This window comes from Neopelma chrysocephalum, unplaced genomic scaffold (genome assembly GCF_003984885.1).
Source record: "Neopelma chrysocephalum unplaced genomic scaffold, ASM398488v2 Primary Assembly neopelma1_227, whole genome shotgun sequence".
Lineage (NCBI taxonomy): Eukaryota > Metazoa > Chordata > Aves > Passeriformes > Pipridae > Neopelma > Neopelma chrysocephalum.
Genome location: NW_020897889.1, coordinates 160,030 through 186,854, shown reverse-complemented (window position 1 = coordinate 186,854; position 26,825 = coordinate 160,030). Strand labels below are relative to the sequence as shown.

General features: G+C 45.4%; 1 protein-coding gene across 2 annotated transcripts in view; it reads left to right on the top strand.

Moving 5' to 3' along the window:
* ELAVL1 (ELAV like RNA binding protein 1) overlaps positions 1-26,825 on the top strand; it is a 41,008-nt gene that overhangs the window by 2,456 nt on the left and 11,727 nt on the right. For both annotated transcript variants that reach the window (XM_027703451.1, XM_027703452.1), the window contains 4 exons: positions 3,342-3,525; positions 20,262-20,365; positions 21,659-21,812; positions 24,949-25,174. In XM_027703451.1, the coding sequence (XP_027559252.1) occupies positions 3,354-3,525; positions 20,262-20,365; positions 21,659-21,812; positions 24,949-25,174 (656 nt within the window). In that variant the 5' untranslated portion in view covers positions 3,342-3,353. Of the gene's footprint in view, positions 1-3,341; positions 3,526-20,261; positions 20,366-21,658; positions 21,813-24,948; positions 25,175-26,825 lie in introns of those variants that run through there.

Sequence of the window (26,825 nt, the reverse complement as noted above, 5' to 3'; positions counted from 1 at the left end):
CTCCCTTGGCATCATAAGTTCGAGGGTGTCTTACTCACAGAAGAAAGTGGCTCTGCCTTTTCAAAGAAGCTTCTGCAAAGTTTGGTTATTTAAAAAAAAATTGGCATTTTGGGAACTGCAGTGCAACTGAATGTAGTCTTAAAGTTTCGGGTTTTTGGGACATAGAATTGAAGGCCTGTTTTGGGAAGGCTGCAAAGTACCAGTCTTGTTACAGGCATCCTTCCCATCTTATACCCCCTTTCTGGAATTCTTTTCAGTGTTCAAAGGTTACAGTTCTTCAGGGGCTGTTTTTGTTTTTGCTGCCATGAGAGCTGTTCCCCTGTTGAGGATACACCTGAAGCAGGTGGGCAGTGGCACTGTGAGCTGCAGGGTGTGCCTGGTGAGGGGGTGTCCTTGAGCTCTGGCAGACTTTGGGCTGTGAGCACCTCCCTGGAGAGCCTGTTCCAGAACCTTTTCCTAATATCCAACCTAAACCTCCCCTGACACATTGAGAAGACCCCAGATTAAATATCAGCCCCTCCCGAGGGTACCTTTGTCTGGGGTCCCTCCCCAGGGGCAGAACAGCTCGAGCTGTTGTGTGTCCCTGCACCACAAAGGAACCAGAGTCTGGGACTGTGCTCTGGGAACCCGGGGGCTGAGCTGGTGAGGGGAACTGGTCTGACTGGAGGAGTTTGGGGTGTGGGGGTCATGTGGGGCCCTTATCAGATCACTGGAGCTGCTGCTGTGAAGGGGCTTCGGTCCCAGCAGTGACAGTTTGGGGTGGTGCCAGTGGGACTCCCCCAGTGGCATCAGACTGGTCAGATGGGGGAGTTTCCTTAACACCCCACCACAGAGGAAGTGGTTTCCCATTAACTTCCAGGATGGTTGGACAGTGTTAATCTTGCAACAGATTGTGTAAGTGCCTGGTGAAAGTTTAGGAAGTAAGAAGCATCTTCTCTCTCCGTGCTCTGCTCCTTTTCCTCTTCACTGTGCCTTTGTCACTCCCTCGTGCTTCATTCCTGGTATCCCCAGGGAACGTTTCCCAGGCCTCTCTGCAAGGACTTCCTGTCATTTTTTCCAAATGTCTGAAACAAAGCAGGTGGAAGTTTCCTTCCCACTTCTAAATGCCTCTGAATCAGCACTGCCCTGGGCATGCCTCGTGTGTCCCGGGAGGTGCAGACAGCGAGTATTGCAGGCAGTGAGGTTGGAGGCTGTGGGACAATGATGGAAAGTCAACAGCTCCTGCCAAACTCCTGTCAATTCTGCTTAATGCCAGATAACAGCTTGGTAACTTGCCATCATGGTGTGCTGGGACCGTTTCTGTGCTTGGTTTGTGACTGTGGTGTCTCCTTTTTAGGCAGCAGATACACCTTGGGGGTTAAAAAAACCCCCAAAACCCCAAACTCTTTTCCTTAAGTTTCTGGTTTTGGAAATATATATAAATTTCTTAATCTTGGCAGCAGGAGGATTTTTATTAATATGCTGGGTAAATTAGGTTGCAGTGAAGGAAATTTGAACTTTTGTCTCATAAAGATGGAAAAATATCAACGTTTCTTCTTTTTGTATCATACAACTTCCAGACTCATCAACAGATTGGTGTCTTGTGCTAGTAGGGCTTGAATTTTGTAGAGGACAAAGGCAAGCAAAGTTGCCTTCCATTAAGATAATTTAAAAAATGTTGTGTGTATGTGGTTTTGTAGCTCAGATACAGTGAACAGCGACTGTTCAGCTCACTGAGTGTTGTTCAGCAGAACAGGAAACTTCTCTGAGATTGTGCTCAGCCAGTCCTGACAGAGCTGGGAGAGAAAGTGTATTTAATGACAGAATTTTGCAGCACAACTGAGGCAACCTGGCAGCTTAAAAATCATTGGATGTGGGGCATCTCTTCCCCTGATTTCAGCTTTGCTGTGCTCCCCCTGCTCTCCAGTCCTCTGGCATTAACTGGTGCTTATCTCGCTGCAAGGGAAGCAGATTAAAATTGCTGACACAACAAAAAGGGCTTCCCTCCTGTGTAGTTTTCCATTGCTTTCCTGGTACACATTGGTTATCCTGTGGGCAGAGGGTGCTGGGGCAGGCTTGAGTTGACACTTCAAACAGAAATGGGGGTTAGAACCTGATCTGTGGGCGAGGGGGAGCAAGACCTCTCCTACTCTAAGCTACCAGCTCTTAATGCTTTAACATGTATGAAAAAGGTAAAGATTGAGGTCAAATCTGTGCTGTGTTAAATAAGTTTTCTCATGGTTTGTTCTATAATGGTGTGCTCGGGGATTGCCACTTAAAAAAATCTGACTTTTGCAAGAAGAGAGTATGAAATAAACGTCAGACAGGACTTAACAGCAGCTACTGGTGAAGGACCTGAACTCCCTTTGTGCAGGGAATGTTCCCTTTGTAGGCTGAGGATTTCTACCTGCTGCTCCTGACTTCTTCCATTGCTCAGCTTCTGGTTGTCAGTGTGGTTCTGTCTGTGGAAGGGCTCGTCCTTTAGATCTGATCCTGTTGCAGGAACAGGGTTTAGATATCCTGATTTTGACTATTTCAAAGTGGTCGAAGCGCTTTAAAATCTCTGATTCTGTCAGGCCATGAGCAGTTTGGATCTGGTGTGAGTTTGAGTTGTAGGTGTTCTCTGCACCTGTAATGTCAGGATTCGGTCCCTGATGGCTGACCAAGGTGGAGAGTACCTTTCTGTGATGGAATTTCTGGATGTTTTCTCAAGGCTTTCTTTGAAAAGGTGCAGAAATAGAAACTCTGTCAAATACTCAATATGCCCCAAAGTCAGTGAGCAGCACAGACTCACAGGTTACATACACACAGTTAAGCAGCACCAAACACAGCACTGAACAGGTGCAGGACAAGCAACGGGTGCAGGGGAAAACATACAGAAAATAAATAGTCCCCACTTGAGACGCTGAACTGGGTCAGTAGATCTGGCTGCTTCCCTCTCTGTCTGGAAGAGTTCTGGGTGTAAGGTTGGGATTCAGGTCGAGGTGGCAGTTTGGTTCTGGCTGGTCAAGTGTTTGGACATGGAGAACCTGATTTTTGCCTTAGCTGTTGGGAATACTTTGGTTTACAGGAACGTCTGCAAAATCTGTCTTGATGCTTTTTGTTACTGTAAAAGAAAATATCTTGATGAGCTCTTTGATGGTACATAGTTCTGTAAAATGCTGTGCTTGTGAGTCTGAAAGAACGAATTGTTCTGAAATTTTCAACAAATGATGTTTTGTGAGCAGAAAAAATGCATTGCTGAAGCAGTGGCTTGTTCTCAGTTTTTAAAATAAACATTCAGACTTATTTCAGGTGGAGGAAGTTTGGCTTATCGAAATGAGAAGATCTAGAACTCACTGGGTTTTTTTTCCTCTTTGCAGATACATTATAAAATGTCTAATGGTTATGAAGATCACATGGCTGAAGATTGCAGGGATGATATTGGTAGGACAAATTTAATTGTGAACTACCTCCCTCAGAACATGACACAGGATGAGCTACGGAGTCTGTTCAGCAGCATCGGCGAAGTGGAATCTGCAAAACTTATTCGGGACAAAGTTGCAGGTAAGATCCAGTGGATCAGAAATTGGCACTTTGGGGTAGACTGCTCAAGCAAATACTTGATTGAATGCACCTTAATGTAGAAATATTGTATATTCGTGCCTGTGTGTAATCAAACAATTGACAGCTATGCCTGGAACTCTGGTAATGCCGGGACTAGATAGTGGGTATTAGGAGGATAGAATGCTCAAGGCTAAACTAATGACTATGGTGTACATGGCTAAGAATTCCAAGAAGTACAGTTCCCAGATTTGAACATCAATAGGCATGTCTAAAACTAGCTTGGATTTAGTCACCAGCTGATTTATTCTTCCTAGAGTCTGAGTGGTTTTGACTCCACCAGAGCTCTGAATATACAAACAAATGTTTTGCTCTGATTTTGATCAGTAAAATAAAGGTGTGGCGAGTGTCTGAAGTGGCCTTATCGCTCTTGAGGAATTTAACTTGTGAGTTCCTTTACATAGGATTGGTAGTAGTAGCTTTAAAATATGAGAGGAATGAGCTGTTCAGATTTGTGAAACTTTGGTTTCATTGAAGCCACACAAGTGCTGACAGAGCAGCTGGTTCCATGAGCCATATCTGTTTAGTTGCAGGAGCTTTCAGCTGCTCTGTGAAGAGGTTTTGGTCCTTGTACTGTTAAAATACTTCATTTACAGGTTTTGGTTATTTTTGTTCAGAATTTGCAGAATCTTGGATTTTGTGAGAGAGCATGGTTGTTTCCTGGGGGGGGAAAAAATATGTGTGCTGTTAACTAGCTGTGCACATGTGTGTGTGTTCCCAACCTGCAGCTGAATGCTCGTGGAATTCTCTGCTGCACATGCTCAGCCTTGTATTTCAGACTCCAGCAATACTGATCATTATCTAATCCATAGGGGAACAAGCCTGAGACTGCTCCACTGGCTGGGAAAGCTGCAGGAGAGCTCATGGAATGCACGAGAGTTCTTTGTACTCTTGTGTCTATAGTACTTTATTTTATATGCTTGAGAATAGACATGAGAACTGAGTAATTAAAGCCTTTAGGATTTCCTTTCAGAGCAGCCTCTCCAATTTCCATGTCTCTGGTTTTCCTGATATCTTTCAGCTGAAGTTTCACACGATGCCTGTCTGTCTAAATGTGTACTTATGAGATGTATATGTTCAGTCATGATCAAATAGTTACAAAAATACCGATTTCTTTCAACTTTTTGGCAGCTGAGCGTTCAGCCCAGATGTTGTTGTACACCTCGAGGTGCTCAGAAGTTGAGGCTTACTCTGAAGGCTGGTTTTGCAAGGAATAAGACCCCTTGATTAATGATAGCAAACCATAGCTGACCCACACCTCAGACTGTCAAATAAGCACAAAATCACCTGCGTGGGAGGGAAGGATTTTTTTGGTGGGAAGCAAGAGACTCATCACTGCCTGAAGCTGAGGCTCTTCCTGCACACTGCTCCCTGTGCTTCAAACACTGCTAAAGTCTGGTTAACTTTAACTTGGAACTTGACAGTGCTGGCTAGTTTGAAGTCCAAACCACACACTTTTGTGCTTCAGGATGTCTTTAACCTGAAGAATCAAAAGTAAAAGTGCTGTTAGTGTTGCATGGAGTCTTTGGGTGCCTGTGGATAGAACACTGGCTTTTCTTGTGAGTGGCTGCAGCTGTTGGATTCTGCAGTGGTCACACCACTGAATTTTGTTGCTACTCAATTTTTCATTCACTTGCAGCACTGTTAGGAGCAGTTCCCAGGAATTCCAGTTCCCTGGAATATCAGTACCTAAGAATTGGCTTTTTAGGAACCCTCTAAACCTTTTTTCTTCCTTTTGCTTTTCTCTCTGCCTTTTCATGTTTGCATTAAATGTCTCTGTTCTCAAACTCTGCGTTAAACAGACGGGTGTGTGGCTGCCCCTGAACAGAACAGTCCTGTGGCAGAATTCTGCTTTCCTTGTGCCTCCACTTGCATTTCCCTGGCCCTGTGGCAGACAGCAGGAAACAGGAGCTGCAGAAAAACCTGTTCAGCTCCCTGACCTTGGTTTCTGGTCAGATAAGTCATAGTATTGGCATGTGAGGCATAGCGGGGTTGAGTGGCCTGGACAGGAGGGAGGTAACCTTTGCTTTTGTTGGAATGAGACTTTTTGGATCAGTTCAGTTCTTTTCAATGAAGTCACAGCTTTGGTGCCTCACTGAAGTTCTAATAATCAAGTATTTTGTCTTTGGAGTTCCCTTTATTGTCTGTATTTGCAGAGTTAAAATCAATGTTTGGTTGATAACGCTTACTTTTTGCGAAACATTCACTGATATGTAAATTTTTTCTCAATTCATTGTCTATTAATGAAACATGTGAGGCAGAAAATGTCTTCTGCCTGGAATGCAGTTTTTAATGACTTATTGAACTGGCCTGAGCTTTCTGGAGACTGATTACTGGATTCAAGAATTGATTTGGAAGCCAAAGTTTGGGTTTGTTTGAGCAAAGGACATTATGATCATTATATACGTTAATGGGTTTTGCTTCAAATGCAGCACAGTATTGAACAATCTGTGTTCCATGAGTTAGACTGTGGTTATAAAATGTACAGAAACTCTTTGAAGCCACCAGACTGCTCATCCTTTATCTCATTATTGATGGGCTTTAGGGAAGCAGCAAACCATAGTGTCAGTTCACATTCCTAGCAGGAATTTTCAGCTTTGTGTACACATGGGTTGTCACCGTTGGTGAAAGTGTGACTGAGTTTGGGTTGTTCTTTGAGATGTGACAGCTTCTTTTTCTATTTGGTTTTTTTTTTTTCAGTAACTGTACAGAGAAGCTTGTGCACAGTAAATGAGTGTTAGCAGGGTGCAGGGCTCCTCCAGCTTTTCCTGGTCAGACTGGAGGTGTAGAGGGCTGGGCTCTGCATTCCCAGTTGGTGTATTGCATTCCTCAGCACTTCCAGACACGGCTTTCCTTGACTTGTGATGAGTGATCAGTCCTTGGGGTCAGTGGGCAGATACTGGATTGTTGCTCTGCTGCTCACTGCACTTGTGTTCATGGGGAGCATGTCTTGGACATCCAGGATTTTCCTAAGAGAACTATAGAATTTGTTGGATACTGTCCTTTCTGTTGGATCTTAATCGAGCACCAGCCGTACCTGGGGGCTTTGAACCCTGGGGAAATGTTGTTAAGGCTAATTCCCACTTCCCAGTACGGTGTGCACAGTGTCCAGTCTGAGATGGAGCTTTTCACTGTTGCATCTCCTGGCCTGTCGTGGTGATTGCTGAGATCTGTGAGTAGACACTGACCCGATTCCATCAACGAAATCCTCCTTTCCTGTGGCTCTGGCTCATGAGTGTGAGAGCAAGGAGAAGTTTGGGGTTGGTGCAGTCAGCTTGCACTGATCAGACTGTATCCCTGCATCACTGACTGCAGACACAGTGGGGCCAGGCTTGTGCTCTGCTCTGGTTCCCTCTCCAGTGGTGTGTATGGTGTTAAATGTCCCCTTCCTTGGAGCAACTACCAGAGAGGACTCAGCAGAAGAAATACATCCTGTCCTGTATTTTGCATTGGGGGTGCTTGACTTTGCTGCAACATCCAGGTTATGGGGTCTGGGTTTCCAGACAGTGTGCTGTGCTGGACTCTTCTTACAGGTGAACGTTTTTAAAACATTTCTCCTCCTTCAGTACCTGTTAACACCAAAATCCAGGCCTCTGGAGACTCTAGGCTTGCTGAATTTTGCCCAGCATGAATGCTGGTGGCTCGTTGTGTCAGGATGTCTGATTGTGCACTGCATGGATCAATACCTCTAAATTTTCTGAGGGAGCACAGTCATCTTTAGCCTGCTGTCCATGCAGCTGGACATACACAGGCTGTTAGTCCTTCTGGACAAAATGCTGAAACTGAAACTTAATCTGTTATGAGTGTTTTAGTTTCTCTGTCTTCCCCTTACCCCGATAAAGTGTTGGTATTTTCAAACCTGACTGTCCTAAACTTCTGAAAAGCTTGGGTTAAACACCTGCTCTTTGTGGAACTATTCAAAAATAAAAAGCTGCCAAGCTCATATGTGAAGTCATCATAGGCTAATATTAAAAATAATGTTCCTGCTTATTGGTGTGATGTGAGCTGTGGGATGGCTCCTCCTGTGATGCTCTGTGTGACTGTCCTTGGAGTGCAGTGAAGAGAGTTCAGCAAAAACAGCATGAGGCTGTGTTGGGGGAGGTCTGGGTTGGATCTCAGGAAAAGGTTCTTCCCCCAGAGGGTGCTGGGGCAGTGGGCACGGCCCCAAGGCTGCCAGAGCTCCAGGAGTGTTTGGAAAACACTCTGAGAGACAGGGTGGGATTGTTGGGGCTGTGCTTTGCAGGGCCAGGAGTTGGACTCGATGATCCTCGTGAGTCCTTTCCAACTCAGGATGTTCTAGGATTCTATTCTAGGGTTCTATGAACCTTTTTCCCCATGTGTTTATGGTCCCAGACCCCTGTGGGGTTTATTGCTCCTGACACCCATAGCCCTGCTCTAGGTCTGTGGTGACAGGTTTCCTGTGCACACCTCTCTGTGTGAGGGTTCCTTCTGATGACAATTGGTTTTGTTAGGGAGGCATCCAAATTCTGAGGATTCCTGTTCCCTCCCTCCCACCTTCTGTACTGCCTGAGCAGGGAATGTTATCCCTGGGACACTCGTGACAAAATACTCGTGACTCTGTACTCTAGGAAATGTGGGATATGATCCTTCAGACTGTGCTGGAGGCTCTGTCTGTACCTGTCAGCTCCCAAAACACGGCCCCCTCTGTGCAGAGGTTGGAGGAGACGTGGGCACTCTGCACTGCCCGTGTTTGCTGCTGTCAGGGAGCACTGATGGAGCTCACTGAGGCCAAACCCCGGGATCAGCAGCTGCCAGGGACAAAGTGTTTGCTCCACTGCTGCTGAAAAACGTGGAACAGAAAGGACATTTTGGGGTGACTTGTTAAGGTTGTGTGCAGAAACCTGCATCCATCTCAATGCTCACTGCAGGTGTGCCTGGGGCATGTTGCTGACAGGACCAAAAAGAAGTCACTTCTTTTTGCAGTTGGTCAGGAATGGATATGCAGCTTCACCTTTTCCCTGTCTTTTTCTTTTTGTGGTGTATTCTCTGGAAGACTGGTTCTCAGGAGTCTAAAAAAGCAAATGAATGTCCGTGTCCTTGTAAGCTTATAAAGTAGAAAGGGGAGGAGGATTTTATTGCCCTGCTGTCAGGTGCTGCAGGGCAGTGAGTAGCTCCAGCTCACGTGACAGAGCAACTCTCCTTTCAGTAGTGCAGTGGGCTCGGTGTAGAAACAGAAATCTGAAGTGTTATTGTCTGTGGAATGGATCTAAGGATTCTCCTCGGTTCAAATAGTTTTCTTTTGCATTGACAACACCCGTGAAATTGCTTATATGCAGTTTTGCTGTTAACTGTGGAATTGGAATGCATCATTACCCCTGGATTTTTTTTTTCTAGCTCTTTAATCACATTTGGTGGTATGTGATTTCTTTAAATGTGCATTCAAGAATGCCTTGTGGCAGTGGTTAACTTAATGAGAAGTGCAAATGGTTTGCAGACAAATTGCCCAAATACTGAAAACGTGAACACCCTTCCAGCTCTGCCAGCTCCACTTAATTTCCTTTCTCATAAGAGTGGCCACATAAACTGCCTTAGAGGTAGTAACTGAGTTCAGCAAGGGTACAGGAATACAGTTAATCTAAATCACAGCATCATGGAATCTCCTGAGCTGGAAGGGACCCACAGGGATCATCCAGTCCAACTCCTGGCCCTGCCCAGGACACCCCAACAATCCCACCCTGTCCCTCAGAGCGTTGTCCAAACGCTCCTGGAGCTCTGGCAGCCTTGGGGCCGTGCCCACTGCCCTGGGGAGCCTGGGCAGTGCCCCAGCACCCTCTGGGGGAAGAACCTTTCCTTGAGATCCATCCCAACCCCCCTGGCACAGCTCCAGCCCTTCCCTGGCTCCTGTCCCTGGTCCCAGAGCAGAGCTCAGCGCCTGCCCCTCCGCCTCCCCTCGGGAGGAGCTGCAGCCCCCGAGGAGTCTCCCCTCAGTCTCCTCTGCTCCAGCTGAACCAGCCCAGTGCCCTCAGCTGCTCCTCAGACCCTTCCCCTCCAGACCCTTCCCTCTCTTCATAGTCCTAAAGGCTGCTTGGGTTCTTTCAGAGGGTTCAGAGCATGACCAGAAGCAACAGCTCCTGCAGCAGTACCTGAACTCTGCTTCTAAATGTTTTGGGAACTTCTGGGATTGTCAAAGGACTTCTGTAACCCCCAGTGGTGACTGTTGCCAGGAAGGGGTAGCTGTAGGACAGCTGGGCTTAGCTGGGTTGCTCAGAGCTTTGTCAGCACTTGATCTAAGAAGGTTGGAGTCTTTGTTCCAGTTAACCCCTGGTTGGGAGAGTGAAGCACCTGTGTAGCTGTTGCTTCAGGCCAGGCCTATGTGCCAGTGTGGCCTAGGCTGTACTAGACTGGCCAGAGCTGTGGGAGCAGGCAGAGCAGGGCAGAGCTGGGGACTCTGCTGTGAGCAGCCCATGTGCACTTGGGGCTGGTGCTGATGTACTGCAGTCTCCAGCAGTCATGGTAGCACCTATCCCTGGGACAGCACAGGCCTTGATCAAAAACGAGCCACCTTGAGCACAGAGCGTGGTGGGGGGAGCAGGGAGTGCCTGGGGCCTCTCTCTCAGGCTGGGCAGAGGTGTTGGTGTTGCTGCAGGTGGGCACTGTGCCACCGGGTGAGGGACCTGTGAGTGGATGGGAAAGCAGCCCCTGAGGTGCACGGAAGTGCAGCTGAAGGCAAGTCATTAGTGAAGTACCCAGAGGTTTGACATCAGGGCCAGATCTGTTAGAAGTGTTGGTCACTGGCCTGGCTGATGGTTCAGGTTGCACTCTCACCCTGTGTGCAGTGATGCCAAACTGGGAGCAGTGACTGGTGACCAGGTGGTGGTGCTGCCATTCAGAGGGACCCTGACTGTTCTCTGTAAGCCTTGAGGCAGGGCTGGCACAAGGGAGGGTGATTTCCTGCTGTTCTGGGGTCATGGTATCCTTCCGCTCTCTCTGGATACATTTAGAGGGTAAATATGTTCGTACTTTAATACCCAATGGTATTAAAGTCCAAAAGGCCAGCAGAGCTGTACAGACCATTCCATGGCTCTGCTTCCTTTGCCTTTCTTTTCCATCCATCCATACAAATGAACCAGGTAGCAACATCTTCAGTTGTGCTCTAGTATTTCTCAGTATGTTTTTACTGGGAGTTACTGTTCCACATCTTGGAATACTCTCCCATTCTCTTCCAAGGAGCAGCATCTGCACAGTAACAGTTTGCTTCTGCTTGACCTGTGATCGTGGTGACTCTGAACACTTGCTGAGGTTTTACACTGTAATGTTCACTGCTAAAACTATCATTATTTGAGAGCTGAAGTTTCTTCCTTAGGAGATGGGGGAAGTGGATTTTTCAGCCCTCAGCATCTTGAACAGTCAGGTTTTTGTTCCAACAACGGGTGAAGAGATTCTGTCTCATTTAAAGAAATGAGATCTTGTAGTAAGTGTGCAAGGAATTTTCCTCCCAAAGATTCCCTCAAAAAACCAACCTGTGGTATTCCTGCACAGTTTTGGGCCTGGTATTTCCTGTGTTCACTTTCCGAATCCTTTTCACTTCACAACATCCTGGGTGCTGACAGTTCATCTGGAAAAAGAACCCTGGAGCAACAGAAATTAAATCCCAATAGAGAAATGTTCTGGAAATGAGAGAAAGGAAAAAATCTAAAGAGAACATATAGAAATGACAAGTATACAGAGAGGCTTCGTGACATAAAATTAATTACTAAAAAAGTGAACCTTTTCAGGGTCTAAACCTATCACTCTTGTGGTTGGATTTTTGCATTATTGGTGAGATGGTGAGATCCCTGTGAACTGTCTGAGTCAGGGTGAATAACAGACTCGTGTCAAGTTGGATTTGTAGATTTTGACTTTTCCCCAAAGGGTCTGTTTGAGTTGCTTTGTTTCAAGGCAAATACCAGTGATTTTGCATAAGGAAGAGAGGCCACTTTATTTGTAATTTGTAATGTTTTGTTGAGTTATTTGAAGGTCAGGCTTTCCAAACCAGCTAAGTGTGATTTTGCCCTTAAACTTCCTTAAATGAGACTTGTTGTGGTTTGGCCATGAACAGAAAGAGACTTTTGTCCTGGTGTATAGAACCAAGGGAAGCAGTAGGGGCACAGTCTGGATTGGAAAGTCGTTACCAATATAATGAGGTACTTCTTTCTTTCCTTCCTGGTTCCTTTCTGTTGCCATCAAGAGTCTGTTCAGTAAGATGTGCTTGTTTGAAGTCTCAAGCAGAAGCAGGAATTGGCTCAGAGAGCAACCTGAGTCTTAGTCAGAGGAACTGTAACAAAGCTGAGTTCAGGTCCTGTAGGAGGAAGGTCCTGAGCTGCTGCACCACGGAGGTGTTTAAAGGACAAATATTGTGGAAATGCTCCAATATAAACCTCAGCTTTTGTCTCTGTACTCTCAGTGCAGGTGGAGCACGGTGGTGTAGTGTTGATCTGAATGATCCAGTCTTACAACAGCACGGTGCTTCCCAGGGTTCTTCCCAGATTGGGCACAAGCCCAGGCTACCTGGCCAGGCTGAGCTCTGCCCCCAGCCTGCCCCAGACACACTGGGGGGTTTCTGGTGCTCTCTCAGTGTTTCAGTGATTAAGGATAGTTTTGGGCAGCATCTCCAGTGACTAAACTGGAGATGAAGAAGATGAAAGTATTTCAAAATGAGTAATTGTTCCTTCAGGAAGTTATTTGGACAAACAAAAATGGACTTGCTTCCATTTTCCAAAATCTGTATAGAAGATTGCAGAATATTTTTGTGAGGCAAAGTAATAATGGTGTTTAAGATTAACATGCTGCTTCAGTACCTGCACTGAAACTCCTGTGCTCGGTTCTGATTCTGGCAGCATGTTTTCTAGTTTCCTGGGGCTCACTGTGGTCACCACAGCACGAGAGGGAAGGAGGATTGTGTCAGAGAGGCACAGCAGCTGCTCAGAGTCACTGATGGAGAGGGTGTGAGGCCATGGCTGAATGAGGGGCAGGGGGAGCTTGGGGACTGGATCAGGACAAAAGGTTTGGTTCAGGCTGTGGGTTTTAGCTTCAGCTTCTCGTGTTTCCATAGTAGCTGAGATGTATCATCTGTATTGTTAATGAAGGCCTAGAGCCCCTCTGCTCTGGAGCCAGGCTGGGAGAGCTGGGGGGGTTCACCTGGAGAAGAGAAGGCTCCAGGGAGACCTGAGAGCCCCTTGGAGGGCCTAAAGGGGCTCCAGGAGAGCTGGAGAGGGACTGGGGACAAGGGATGGAGGGACAGGACAAGGGGGAATGGCTTCCCAGTGCCAGAGGGCAGGGCTAGATGGGATATTGGGAAGGAATTGTTGGCTGTGAGGGTGGAGAGGCCCTGGCACAGGTTGCCCAGAGCAGCTGTGGCTGCCCCATCCCTGGAAGTGTCCAAGGCCAGGTTGGACGGGGCTTGGAGCAACCTGTTCAAGTGGAAGGTGTCCCTGCCCATGGCAGGAGTTGAGACTGGATGAGATGAACCTTAAGGTCCCTTAAGGTCCAAACCTTTCTGGGATTCTGTGATTTCCTGTATTTTCAAAAACCTACTGTGAATTATGTACTTGACAATAATAAATAGAACTTCTATGTTGTGATGATGGGATTTATCAACACAGACATGAAATGGAAAATCATGCCCTTCAACTGTTAGTTTTGAAGATTGGTGATTAAATACTTCAGATGTTTGTTCACACCCAAAAATATGTTTTGACAGAAATCCTTCATGAAGCTGCTTTCTTTTCTTTTTCTTTGTAAGGACACCTCTCACTATGAAAACAAAATCTGCAAAGGACCTAAGAAATAACCAGTGCTTTTCTGCAGAGTTGAGTCGAGCAGCACATGTAGAACATGGCAGGTTCTGAAGTTGGCATTTGGAATATTGAAGTGAAAAAGTGGTTAAAAGTTATGATGTGGAGCAGATTTAACCTTGGGCTGAAGGTTATAAGGGGGAGCTAGAAACCCAGTGGAGAAAAAATGACAGAAGAAATTTTGTGGAAACCTTTGGAGATGAGTTTTCACTCAAAAATAGACTGTGAGAGTGTGTGTTTCCAAAAATGTGGGATAGGATAACTGAACATCATCCCAGCCTTTGTTCCTATCCATGTAGCAGTTTTGGTAGTTCTAGGCTTTGGCTGGAAATTAGAAATAAACTCAAAATTTAGAAATGATTCCGTGAATAGGAGGAAATCCTGAGAGGAAAAAGAAAAGTGGGATTCTTTACCTTCACTAAACCTTTCATTAATAGTTAGTTCTGTTCCATTCCTCCCTAGGTAAAGAATGCATCCAGGCTGTCAGTGCAAGAAGACCTTGTTATGTGGAAGGACCTGAGGTTAATGTAGTGTCGAGTTCCTTGTTCTGTCCTTGGGGATCCCAGGATGGTGCAGTTTTAAGGGACTCTGGTCCATCCTCCTGAGCAGAGTCAGCTGTGAGGCCAGGCCTGGTCATTCAGGACTCTGTCCCATGGGCAAACCTCCACATGTTCCAGTCCCCTGAGTGGCTTGGTGGCCCTTCCTGAGCTCATTCCAGTTTATGAGTGTCTTTCCTGTATTGGGGGACGTTAAAATTGGATGCAGTATTCAAGGTGTGGTGTAGTGGTTTGTAACATGGCATGATTTGTTCCTTTTGGCTCTGCCTCTGTCAGTACAATGCAGGATGTTGTTACCCTGGCTCACACTCCATACTGTGATTCCCAGCTCCTTCTCCATAGAGAGCTCTCCAGGCAGTACCTACTGCCTGGTCTGTTGTTGCCAGGGTTTCTTCCTCCCCACGACCAGGACTCTGCATCTGTCCTTACTGCATTCCATGAGCTGCCTGTTGGCCTGTTCTCCCAGCGTGTTTGGCCCCTGTGGGTGGCAGCCCCAGCACTGACAGGTCCCTCCCAGCCTGGTGTCATCTCTGGTCTTGTTGAGAGCACACTCCCATCACCTCCTGCAGGTCTGGGACCAGAAGGTAAACAGCACATCCCAGGACAGACCCTGCAAACTCCACGTGTTCCAGGTGTACATGTAGAGTGTGTGGGAGGGGAGGTGGGAGTGTGGAGGTTGGGGGGTTTTTTTGTCTCTTTTTGGAGATGGATGTGGCACTTGCCTTCCTGCAGTTTTTGGAGACCTCTTCCAATTCTCTGGTAGTTCAAAGATAAAACAGTTTTGGCAGGGACATGAGCCTGGTGTCTTATCACCCTTATGGAGAGCCTGTCTCAGGCCCCTGTGGACTTGAGTGGGAAAAGTCCCTGTCTCAATCTTTATCCATTGGCCCTTCTCCATGAGCTCTTTCCAAAGTGCAGAGGTCTGTTAGACGGTGTTGGTGAGGTGAGGCACAGAGGGCATCCTGTCCCCCTCTCCTCAGTTCGCACCTTAAATCTGCTCCCACACTTCCAGCCTTGTGCTGCTGAGACAGCAGAACCTTTCCTTGTTACCCTTGATAATATTCTTTAGTTTATTTGCATTCCTTTCAGGTCTGAGCTGCAGTTGAGCTCTGCTGTTCCTCAGACACAGTGGATAGTGTTTCCAAATTCTTCCTTTTGTAGCCATCGCTTCTTCCAACTCCTGTGCTCCCTGTTTCCCTTGGAGCTGTGCCACGAGCTCCCTGCTCAGCCAGGCTGCTCTGCTTGCACATCTGCGTGTTTTCCTGGGTGTTAGGACACAGAACATGCTGCATATGTGGTGTGACTCACTCAGGATTTAGGATACAGCCTCTGGATCACCTGCTCTCCCAGTCCTACCTGGCTTCACTTCTCCATCGACATAACACTTTTTGGGAAGTTTGGTGCAAGAGTTGCTGTATTTGTCTCTGGGCTCATGTGACTGTGTATCCCTGGCTGTACAATAGTGTAACTGTGCTAAGGGGAGCCCACACAGGGCACATCTGAGCACTTTAATCTCTTCTCATCCTCAGAAACTACACTCACCACTCTGAATTCTGCTTTTTTCACCATGCTGATGCCTGATATTTTATGTGGTACTTCTCAATGCATTCATGCATATTTAGGTTCTCTGGTTATCACTCACATCACACTTTGTAAAGCCAAACAAAAAACCCAAACCCAACTACATCCTCCAAACGCTGCTTCCCAGTTCAGAAGCAGTTGCACACTAAGATACCATCATACTGAGGTGCACTGACCTAACAGGAGCTGGGGTTAATTCTGGGGTTCCTTAAGAAGGACAGGACAGCGAGGATGTATCTGCTCTCAGTGAAGTGCTCTGCCCTGCTGTCAGACTCTCTGGTGAAGCTGGAGTTATCAGCAGTGGGCTGGGAATAAGGAAGGAGCTGGTGACTGAAGCCACGTGTCCTGGGAGCTGGGAAAGGAAGCAGGGACATGGACAGAAACCCAAGTGATGCACAGAAAGAAAACGACTGCCCTTTCTCATGAAAGGGCCTTTTATCATGGAAACAAAACTGGATTCTTTCTGCTGAAGGAGTGTAGTATTTTGCTTAAAACTAGGTTTTATAGTCACTTTGTTAATTATTCATCCAGATAAGGACCTACTTGTTGCTCTTTTTTTTTAGCTTTGTCTCTTTAGTACATTTTTATTTATGTCTATGCAAACTTTAAAAAATATTTTCAATTATTATCCACTAAAATGGTTTGAAAATTGTTACAGCACCACCTTCCTTTGCACAACAGGTTTCTTTAGCAGGCTGAGAACATCAGGAGAAAGCAAAGAACTTCTCTTCTTGCCTGGGCTAAACACTTGACAAGTCATAATGCTGTGTGAATGCCAGTTCCTTATATATTTCCTGGTGTGCCTGGCACACAGGTAGAGTGTATGTTTTAGGAGGAGGGAACATGGAGTGAAACTGTGAAGCAGAGAGCATTCCTGCAGGGGGAACCGTGATGGAATGGTGGAATGTGCCTCCTGCAGTGATGAGCACTGGTCACTGAGTGGGAGGAGATGGCTCAGGCTGATGGTTTTGGGTATTTAGAGCAAGATAAGTTAATATATGTTGTCAGTTGTGCATGGGTTGGGTTTTCCTAGTGCTTAAGGACTACATGGTGTGATGGAGTTTAAAGTACAGACTAAGGGATGATTTGCATTCTAGGTTATTGTACAGAAATACAGGTAATTGATATTTTCTCACCTAGTGACAGGTAAAAGTTAACAGGACTGTAGTATTGGGGTTTAGTCAAACTTATTGTCACATTCCTAGATGGAATATGAGAATGTCTGACTGTTGTGATCCTGCCACTTTCAGGGGCTTCTTTTTTTCATCTGTGTTTGTTTGTGTAAACCCCATTACCTCCCTCATTTCCCAGAACTTTCAAACTCTTGGATAAGGAATAGTCATTGAGCAACCTGTATAAAACTGGAAGTGAAAAGGGTGCAGAATTTTGCTTTGACAGAAACAGCAAAGAAGGCCAAGAGGATATGGTGACTGTGTGTGGGTGCTCTGGAGGCAGACACTTGGAAGGGAAAGTGTGTGGAAGCTCAAGGACAGGATTTGTACAGGAACAAGTGGACACAGAATATGAAGATGTCCACTTGGAAAAGGAGGGTGTTGGGTGGAGGCTGTAGAACATGCTTCCAGTAAGAGTGCCTGGGAACAAAAATCTGAACTGCTTTTGTGGGCTTGTGTGTGCTTTGAGGCAAGGGAATATGTACAGTTTGTGATTCCAGGGACTGGACCCACTGATCTCAAACTGCATAAACACATAACCTGTCTGATGCTTTGGGAGAAAGTAAAGAAGTGTGAGCAGCAGGGGAGGGGATTCTGACACTCTACTCCCCTTCTGGTGAGACCCCACCTGCAGAGCTGCCTCCAGCTCTGGGGACCCCAATACAAGAAAGCCATGGACATGCTGGAACAAGTCCAGAGGAGGCCACGGGGATGCTCCAAGGGCTGGAGCCCCTCTGCTCTGGAAACAGGCTGGGGGTGTTCACCTGGAGAAGGGAAGGCTCCAGGGAGACCTGAGAGCCCCTTCCAGGGCATAAAGGGGCTCCAGGAGAGCTGGAGAAGGACTTGGGACAAGGGCCTGGAGGGACAGGACAGGGGGAATGGCTTCCCACTGACAGAGGATAGAGTTAGATGGGAAGAAATTATTCTGTGCAAGGGTGGTGAGGGGCTGTCCCAGGTTTCCCAGAGAAACTGTGGCTGCCCCATCCCTGGAAGTGTCCAAGGCCAGGTTGGACGGGGCTTGGAGCAACCTGGTCTAGTGGAAGGTGTCCCTGCCCATGGCAGGTAGGTGAAATGTGATGAGCTTTAATGTCCCTTTCAACCCAAACCATTCCATGATCTGCAATCCTATGCCTACTGTGTTCTCTGGGAACTTGTTGCAAGGGAATAGGGAAGGATATTCAGTGTACTGAAGGCAGCTTAATAGATTTGTATGGTGTGGAATCCTGCTGTTTTTGACCTGTCAGGAGAATAGTCACACCCTCCCCAGTGCAGCATCCATCCACTGCCAGTGCTCAGTGTGGGTCACACTTGGAGGGAATAGAGCAAGTCTTGTTTGGAATATGTTTCCCTGGTCTGTAAGGGCCTATTTCCATGAGCTTTTTTAGGACCTGGTTCTGTTCAGTAGTTGGCTGGAATATTCGTGTTTATGTGACTTCTGGGACAGACTGAAAATATCCATAAAGCAGCTGGTGCTCTGAGCCTTCAGAGCAGGGCTGAGGTGCTGGACCTGTGAGGGGTGTTGGGCCCTTCCCACCCTTGTAAGAGGGAAAAGTCGTTGCCAACTGTTCACCTGGTATTTGTTCCCTCTTGAACTTATCTTTGTTTTCTTGGTCAGACTCTGGAGAAATAGGGCAGGGTGCAGGTGCTGAACATTTTTCTGATTATTAAATTATTAATTTTCTTAAGGGAAAAGAATCTCTGTAGGTAAGTGGGTGTGTACCAACCAGATTTTATCTAAATGATTGACCGTGTGCAACTAATAAAACCAAGTGAATGTTAAAAAGAAACCACAAAAGCTGTGCTGTGGGTACATGTAAGAAACATTGATCAGAATTTTGCAGACATTATCTGCAGGTCTTTATGGGATAAAGGTGCATAGGTTGGTGTTTAAGATCTTTTATTGGGATTTTTTGTTTTCTGTGTGGAGTTAAAATCCTACTTGGCTGTCACAGGGTGGTTTTGCCTTCAGTTGTGTGCAGTGTGTGGCATCATGAGAGGCTGGTGGGGATGTTTGACACCAGGTCTGCAGGGGAACAGGAGTTGGTTCTGTGTGAGGGTTGAGCACAGAGCAGATCTGGCTGCTCTGAGAGCTTTGGCAGACAGCAAGAATTACCTGGGAGTGTTTATGCAGGGGGTGTATTAGACAACAGGCACTGACACTGTTTGGGTGCAGATGAGTTACTGCTGGGTTGGGTTTCACAAGGAAGCAGCCAAAGGCAGAGGCTGTGCCAGGAGCAGTTCTGCAGTCAGTCTGTCACGGGGCTGTTGGCACCAACACTGAGTCCCCTGTGGATTTTAGACTCGTAATCTTGATGCCTCAGCAGACTGGGGGTTCTTTTTTTCAGTAGCTGGAGTTAATCTGCAGTATCTCTTGCAGCCCTTTGCTTCAGTTCTTCTGCCAGTTGTGCCAGGATATCACCATGTGACACCTGGGGGTGTGTATTTGGTGTTCTGGAAAGCATAAGGAGCCTTCCTTGACAGTCAAGACCATTGCAGAGCCAAACTGTGTGATTAAAACAGGGCTGCATTTCACAGGAGACTCCTTTACTTTAACAATTAGCTCTGTCTTCTAGTGTCCTCAAGCCTAACAATGGAGCTTAATAACTTAAAAACAGTATATAGCACATTTTCCTATGTATGTTTCCGATGTTCTTTAGAAAATTCCATAGATCCGGCTGAGAAAAAGAGAAGTTGGCTGAAAAACATGTCTTGTATTGAATTGGAGTTGTTTCATTGCACTGAGACAGCCTTTGAAAGTATTTTAGTTATTTTTAGGTCTACAGTGATAAGAGCCTCTAATTGTTGGGAAATTCCAACCTGAAATGATCTTGCTGTGTAGTGTTATAATTGATAGTAGCAATTGTGGAGATTGGAGATTGAAGGAGAACAAATAAATATCCAAAGAATCCAAATAAATATCCTTTGCCTTAAATGCTTTAAAGATTTTAGTTATTAGTGTCAAATTCCTTCTGTAAGAGTTAAGAGTAAATTTAGCTACAGTGACAGCACATTAATTGTCTACATTGAAGAGAATTTTTCACTCTTCACTTTGGTGCTGAGTTTGGGAAACTTGCTGCTCATTAGCGGTAATATGAAGGATTGGAAACTTCTTTTCCCCTCTTGTCCCCAGGAGTGGAGGTTGGAATAGCCAAACAGAGATGAGCAGCCTCGTGGTTTCTTACCTGGCAATTCATCCACTGGCACTTTCTGCTCTCTCTCCACAGGAGTTTGTACCAATGAACTTATTTAAGTTCTTGCCTTTGTTCCACACCCATAAAGTTTACAAGACTGGTCAGAGTTGGTGTTTTAGTGTTGAATTTCTTGCTGTTGGTGGGTGCTCTGTCCAACACCTGCTGTCTGTGGAGACAGAGGGATGCTCAGAGTGGAAATGAAAGAGCTCCGAGTTACTCATGATCTGTGCCAGTCTTGGGAAACCTCCTTGGCTTATTGAAGTATTTGCTGTGTGGATTATGTTTATGTTGAATTCACTTCTTCTCATTTGCATTGCCTTTCATTTTGATGATGATAACTTTTTTTATTAAGATTAATTTTTTTTTAAATGTTCTTCCCTGTAGGACACAGCTTAGGCTACGGCTTTGTGAACTACGTAACTGCAAAAGATGCTGAAAGAGCAATAAACACACTGAATGGCCTCAGACTTCAGTCAAAAACTATCAAGGTAGGAGGTTTTCCTATCTTCTCTGAAAATGGCATTGTAATAACTTCATTCTGGTGATAAGGCCTGTGTGCTCCCAACTGCAGGAAGGGTGAATCTGGGAGAAGAGTGTTTTTAAACAACTTTGTATTCAAAGATTCCTTTTTTTAAAATTATTCCCACCATTTTTACAGCAGTAGAGGGACCATTCTGAATTGTTGCCAGGCTTTTTAAAAAATTCAGGTGCCTCTTGCATACTTCATGATGTTTATTTTAAATCTTGTTGCTACACATGCACTCCTTGTTCAAAACAACAGCCTGTGCTGTGTGTGTAGGAGTCAAACCTGCTTAGGTGATATTTGTAACTTTCTCTACTAGCAGAAATTAAGACAGAAAATTGCATTTTAGCTGGTAAAGTCTTTTCATGAAGCTTTAAAAAATACACTGACAGGACAAGTTCCCAGTGTGAGCTGTGGTGACTGACAGTGTCCAAACTCGGGGTTCCTCACCACAGCAGGTGTGTTTGCTGGGAGTGTTGGTATCAGTCTGCTGCTGTCTCCTTACAGCAGTGCCAGTGTATTTGTTATCTGTTGGATGAACCTAAAATGAATGGGGTCATGTAGGGACATGCCCTTTTTCCTTTTATCAATTTTTCCTTCCCTCTCCTTGTTCCATTTTTTTAAAACTGCAGTAGAAACACCTGTGTTGTTAGTGGGGAATAAATGAAATTGGCTCATGACAAAATAAATTGATATCCACCCCTGGAGTGCTGTGTCCAGTTCTGGGCCCTTCAGTTCAGGAAAGATATTGAGGTCCTGGAGCAGGTCCAGAGGAGAGCAACAAGGCTGGTGAAGGGACTTGAGCACAAATCGTATGAGGAGAGGCTGAGGGAGCTGGGGCTGTTCAGCCTGGAGAAGAGGAGGCTCAGGGGAGACCTCCTCACTCTCTCCAACTCCCTGACAGGAGGGGGGAGCCAGGTGGGGGTTGGTCTCTTTTCCCAGGCAACTCTCAGCAAGACAAAAGGGCTCAGTCTTAAGCTGTGCCAGGGGAGGTTTAGGTTGGATATTAGGAAGAATTTCTTTCCAGAGAGGGTGATCAGCCATTGGAATGGGCTGCCCAGGGAAGTGGTGGATTCTCCATCCCTGGAGGTGTTTAAGGTGAGACTGGATGTGGCATCAGTGCCATGGGCTGGGAACCACAGCAGTAGTGGATCAAGGGTTGGACTTGATGATCTCAGAGGTCCCTTCCAACCCAACTGATTCTATGATTCTATGATTCTCTGTTAACACCCTGAGCATCCCTTTCCTTCTTTTAAAGGTTTCCTATGCCCGCCCAAGTTCTGAAGTTATCAAGGATGCTAATTTATATATCAGTGGCCTGCCCCGGTCGATGACACAGAAGGATGTAGAAGACATGTTCTCCCGCTTCGGGCGCATCATCAACTCCCGTGTGCTCGTGGATCAAACCACAGGTGAGCTCTGCTGCCTTGGCTGCACTAAACTGGAGCATGTTTAGTGCTTTTCTGACACTGGCAGTCCCTAAACTTAATTAAATTAGACTTCCACAAGCTAACCATGACATCTGGTGTTAACCACTGATAGAATTTTCACAGGATACCCTTGTCCAGTGATTTTTTTTTTTTTAAACACAGAATGATTCTGCTGCCTCCTTTGCTAGCTTGGAGCCCAAACCTTGGATCATATCAAAATAGGATTATTGTCATTTTTATCAGCTGCTGATTTGCCAGATCTGCTCTCTTGCTCTGACACTTGCTGTCACTGCAGTGCAGTTGTGCTTCTGGGCCATGTGTGTAACCTGGAGTGTTGACCTTGCCTTGATTTTACACACGTGCAGTTGTTATCCACAGGCAAATTCCAGGCCACAGTTACAGATTTAAAAGCAAAACAATATGTTTTGTCTTTTATACCATCTTGAAACTCACTCAATTTTCTCATATTTTAAACCATTTGAGGTGTCTTACAGGCCTCTGTGGTTACTGCTGAGCAAAAGAATGAATTTTATACACTTGGTACTGCCCTGAAAGTTCTGAATGTCTTTTGTTTATTTTAAAAAAAGAAAATAAAAAGAAAAGGGAGAAGTTGAGTTAAGCACTTGGCTCAGGGGAGACCAAAGTTAAGGGGTTTTTTTATGATGGTAATTCTGACTGTTACAATGTGTTTTCAGAGTTTAAATTTCTTACCTCATTATTTCAGACTGGGTAAATGCAGAGTCTCGCTTATCCTGTCACCCAGGTGTTCTGTGCCTTGTATGTCATGTATGAATCTGGGGAGAACTTCTGCAAACACACTTTTTCATTGATGATGCCTGTGCTGTGTTAAAGTAGAAGATAATCTAATTCTAGCAATTCCACATTTAACCTTTATAACTGGAATACATGCATTTATACACATGTATACACATCAGTTCAGCAGCAGCTTTCCTGCTCTGTGAGGAATGTGGTGGAATCAATCTGAGTGCAGGCTGAGGGCTGCAGTGCTGGGTCCCCATCACAGCCAGCTCCTGCTGCAGGAACCTGCTTTGAAGTGTCTCCATCTGGTCAGACCACGCTGTAAACACAACTGTGCTCAGGAATCCGAGGGGACTGGATGAGATCTGGGGACTGACTCTGTAGATAGACACTGTGGCTGAGTGAGGAAAATCCCATCCTTTCCTTCCTAGAGAGGAGGATTCATTTTGTCCAACTCTGATACCTGCATGGTTCTGTCTCTAGAGCTGATTATCCAGGTGGCAGCTCTAGAGAGAAGCAGGAAAAAGACTCGTGGAGCACAGCAAACTTATTAATGCAGGTGTCCAAACTAATCATCCCCCTCTGGCAGTCTGTGGGGTCTGGGTAGCACCTGACTTTGACAGAGCTGTAAAATGAGATGACAGAAGTCATACAAATAAAATCTCTTCAAGAATAATAGAATTTTCAGGGCTGTGCTGAGGCCTGATGCTGTGTAATTCAGCTCAACACACCTCCTGCTTTCCAATAGCCTGAATGATGAATTAATTGAAGAATTAATGATGAATTAATTGAAGAATGGATTCCACATCACAAAGTTAATGCCTCCAGAGCCTGGGTTTGCTTTCCCACCAGGAATGTAGCTGTGGCTTTAAACCTGCCTTTGATATCTTGATCTAGTCCCACTTAGGACACATTTTGATTTGTACTTTTAGCTGCACCTTCCCACAGAGGTGGTTCTCTAGCTTTTTGAAAATTATTCTGTTTAAAAATACGCCTTCTACAATATTTATATTTTGAATTAATGCTGTGATAGATCAAATGAGAAGCACTAGGAAGAGCAACATGAAAGTAGAGGAGTCACAGTAAGCTGAGCTCTAGGATAGGCCTTGCTGACATCTGGGTGATGCTGCTGCTCTGGGCTTTTCCAGGGTGGGACAAAGCTTCCCCCTGGCACAGGAGGCTGATCCCAGAGGTACCTGAGCATTTAGTGCTGTCAGCTCTAATCTGCTGAGCCCATCTCTTGTTCTTCATCAAAGTTCTCCCAGTGCCCCAAATGCAAACACACCTTGCTTGCTGCAGGCCCAGAGTTTGGCATGATGCAATTCCTTCTGTGAAACAAGGAAAATGATCCTTAAATTGTTATCAACAACCTTGTGATTTATGATAAGCTTAAATTCTGAAACTGGCTTTGAAGATTGCCCTGTGTGGGTGCAAAGAAAACGTGAAAGTATCTGATGTGTCCCTTTCTGAAACAGAGCTGGTGAAATCCTACAAATACTCTGGCCACAATATCTGCTTTTAAACAAAATTTGCCCTTTTAGGTTCACTGTGATAAACCATGTTTTCAACCTATGGTCAAGTCACAGATGAGAATCAAGGGGAGGAGGGGAAGCTCACAGGGCATCCAGGGGCTGGGACTAGGAAAAAAATATGCAGATGTTTAAAATATCCACATGTTAACCAGCTGTGAAATTGGTTCAGCGCAGTCACTAAGAGGTAATTCTTCATTGGTTTTAATGAATTAAAATAATGTGTGTGCCAGCCAGAAATAATGAATGTGGTGTAGATGAAATAGTGATCTCTCCATTCTAAAAGATGAAACTCCTTTATTACAGTCAGACCTTTGTTCCCTCATATCTGAACCCGAGTGTGTTTCCAGGATGGAAAAATGAAAACATTTGCAAAAATGTGTCAATTCTGTGTTTGCAGATGCTTTTTAGTGATAAAGTAATTGAAACTAAGGGGTTTGGGTTTGTTTTTAAGCAACTGAAATTAATTCTTTTGATAAATTAATTTAAAATGTTGGGGAGGGATTTTTTTTATTAATGGAATTGTCAGTTGGTGATGAATTTCTACCACACTGTAGTTAAAGTGTTGTAGTCAGTGTGATTGTTATAACTGAAATGAATGTGTTAATTTGTCCTTGGTTTCTTAATTTTGTACTTTATCCTCCAGCTGCTGAAGAAACATTAGTAAATGTAGAGAACTTGAAAGCTGTGACCACAGAAATATTGAACTTTTTTGGTTTTTGTTTTCAAAGTTATTTTGAGTTTATCCTGAACTTCAATTTTTTTATTTTTGTTTTGTTTTGTTTTGTTTTTTTGTTTCCTTTCTGTTTCTTTATTGGTTTGGTTACAAGGTTTGTCCAGAGGGGTCGCATTTATCCGGTTTGACAAAAGGTCAGAAGCAGAAGAGGCAATTACAAATTTCAATGGTCACAAACCCCCAGGTTCCTCCGAGCCCATTACAGTGAAGTTTGCAGCCAACCCTAACCAGAACAAAAATGTGGCACTGTTGTCGCAGCTGTGTCATTCACCAGCTCGACGGTTTGGAGGGCCAGTGCATCACCAGGCGCAGAGATTCAGGTAGGTTAGGAGGAATAAATGCATTTAAGGCTGTGCTCCTGTTCCCGTGTCCGTCTGGGAAGCTGGGCAGTGACACCTTCACTGCAGCATGTGTGAATGAATCCCTAAGTGCACTGTGTGTCCTGCAGTGTCGTGTAAATAAAGCGTTGCATTAAAATATGATTAAAGTAAAAAATCTTACTTGTAAAATTTATATTGGAGTTAGCGTGTGCACCCCGGGGGCTGCTCCCACAGCTGGGTTACAGTGAGGTGTTGGTAGGTGCCTATCTCAACAGATCCCCATTCTGTGGTCTGAACACTGATAAATTGGCAACTTAATTAAAGCTCTGAACCGTTGGTTCCAGCAGGGACGTGTCACAGTAAGACAGGAAAACCTTATTTCTGGTGAGGAGGTTCCATGGGATTCATGCCTGCATCCCAACCTGTGCAGGGTTCTGCCTTCCCTTGAGGCCTCACGAGTTCAGTGATGAGAATATTGAGTAGCTGCAGCATCCTGTCTGCTTCCAGGGCTGTGGAAGACACTGTGTTTTGCCTTTTGAGAATTGCCTTGGTTTCTTTTGAGTCTGAATTGCTCGAATTGGAATTGCCTTGGATGCTTATGGAGGAAGCTGGTGGTTGGACGGTGCTCTGGAAAATGTGATATATTGACAGATAAGCAATGGGCCTGAGCAACCTGCTCCAGGTGCCCTGCTCTGAGCAGGGGAATTTACTGGAGGATTTCCAGAGGTCCCTGCCAGCCTCCATTCTCCTGTTCTCTTCAGCTGTAGCCTGGGGAATTTCAGTTCAGGCAGCTCCTCGTGTGCCTGAAACACTCATCCAGATCTCCACACCAAACCTCCTGCGCCACGCTGAGGAATGAAATTCTGAATTGTTTGCCTTTGAGTGAACTATTAAAAAGTACATCTGTCCTCTGCCTCAGCCAGGGCTTCAGTTTGTCCTGGTCCTAGTAAAATCTTGAGGCTTATGGCTCGTTTTTTTCATTCTTAATTTAATTGGACATTTTATTTGTCATTCTTCCCCTTAAAATTTATTGCAGAATTAAGATGTATCAGAAGAACCAGTACAAATAAAATTCACGTCCATAATTAAGAGACCAAACAGCATTAATTCTGTCCTGTAATGACCACTCAGGAACAATAAAAATTATTAATGTCTTTATGCTAATATTGCTGGTGAAATTAGATTTCAGTAACCAGTTTGTTCATTATTCTTTTATTGCATCATTTAGAGCAGCATTAATGTCATTTGTGTGCATTTCATAGAATCTCAGAATGGTTTGGGTTGGAAGGGACCTTAAGGCTCATCCAGTTCCACCCCTTGCCATGGGCAGGGACACCTTCCACTAGCCCAGGTTGCTCCAAGCTCCATCCAGCCTGGCCTTGGACACTTCCAGGGATGGGGCAGCCACAGCTGGTGTTTCTGTAGGTTTGAAGTGTCAGCAGGGGCTTAGATGGAAGAAAATGTTCTCCCTCTTTCTGTTCCATTCCTGCTGCTGTGGGATCTGTGTCCCCTAAGTTGTCTGTGCCCAGTGCTTATTTATCAGCACATTTTGGCCCACTTTGGGTAGACCTGCTGGTGGAGCTGAACGTTTTGCAGTACCACAGACTGGCAGAGGCTGGAACAGAGCAGTTGTGGGTTAGGCTGTGCTGTC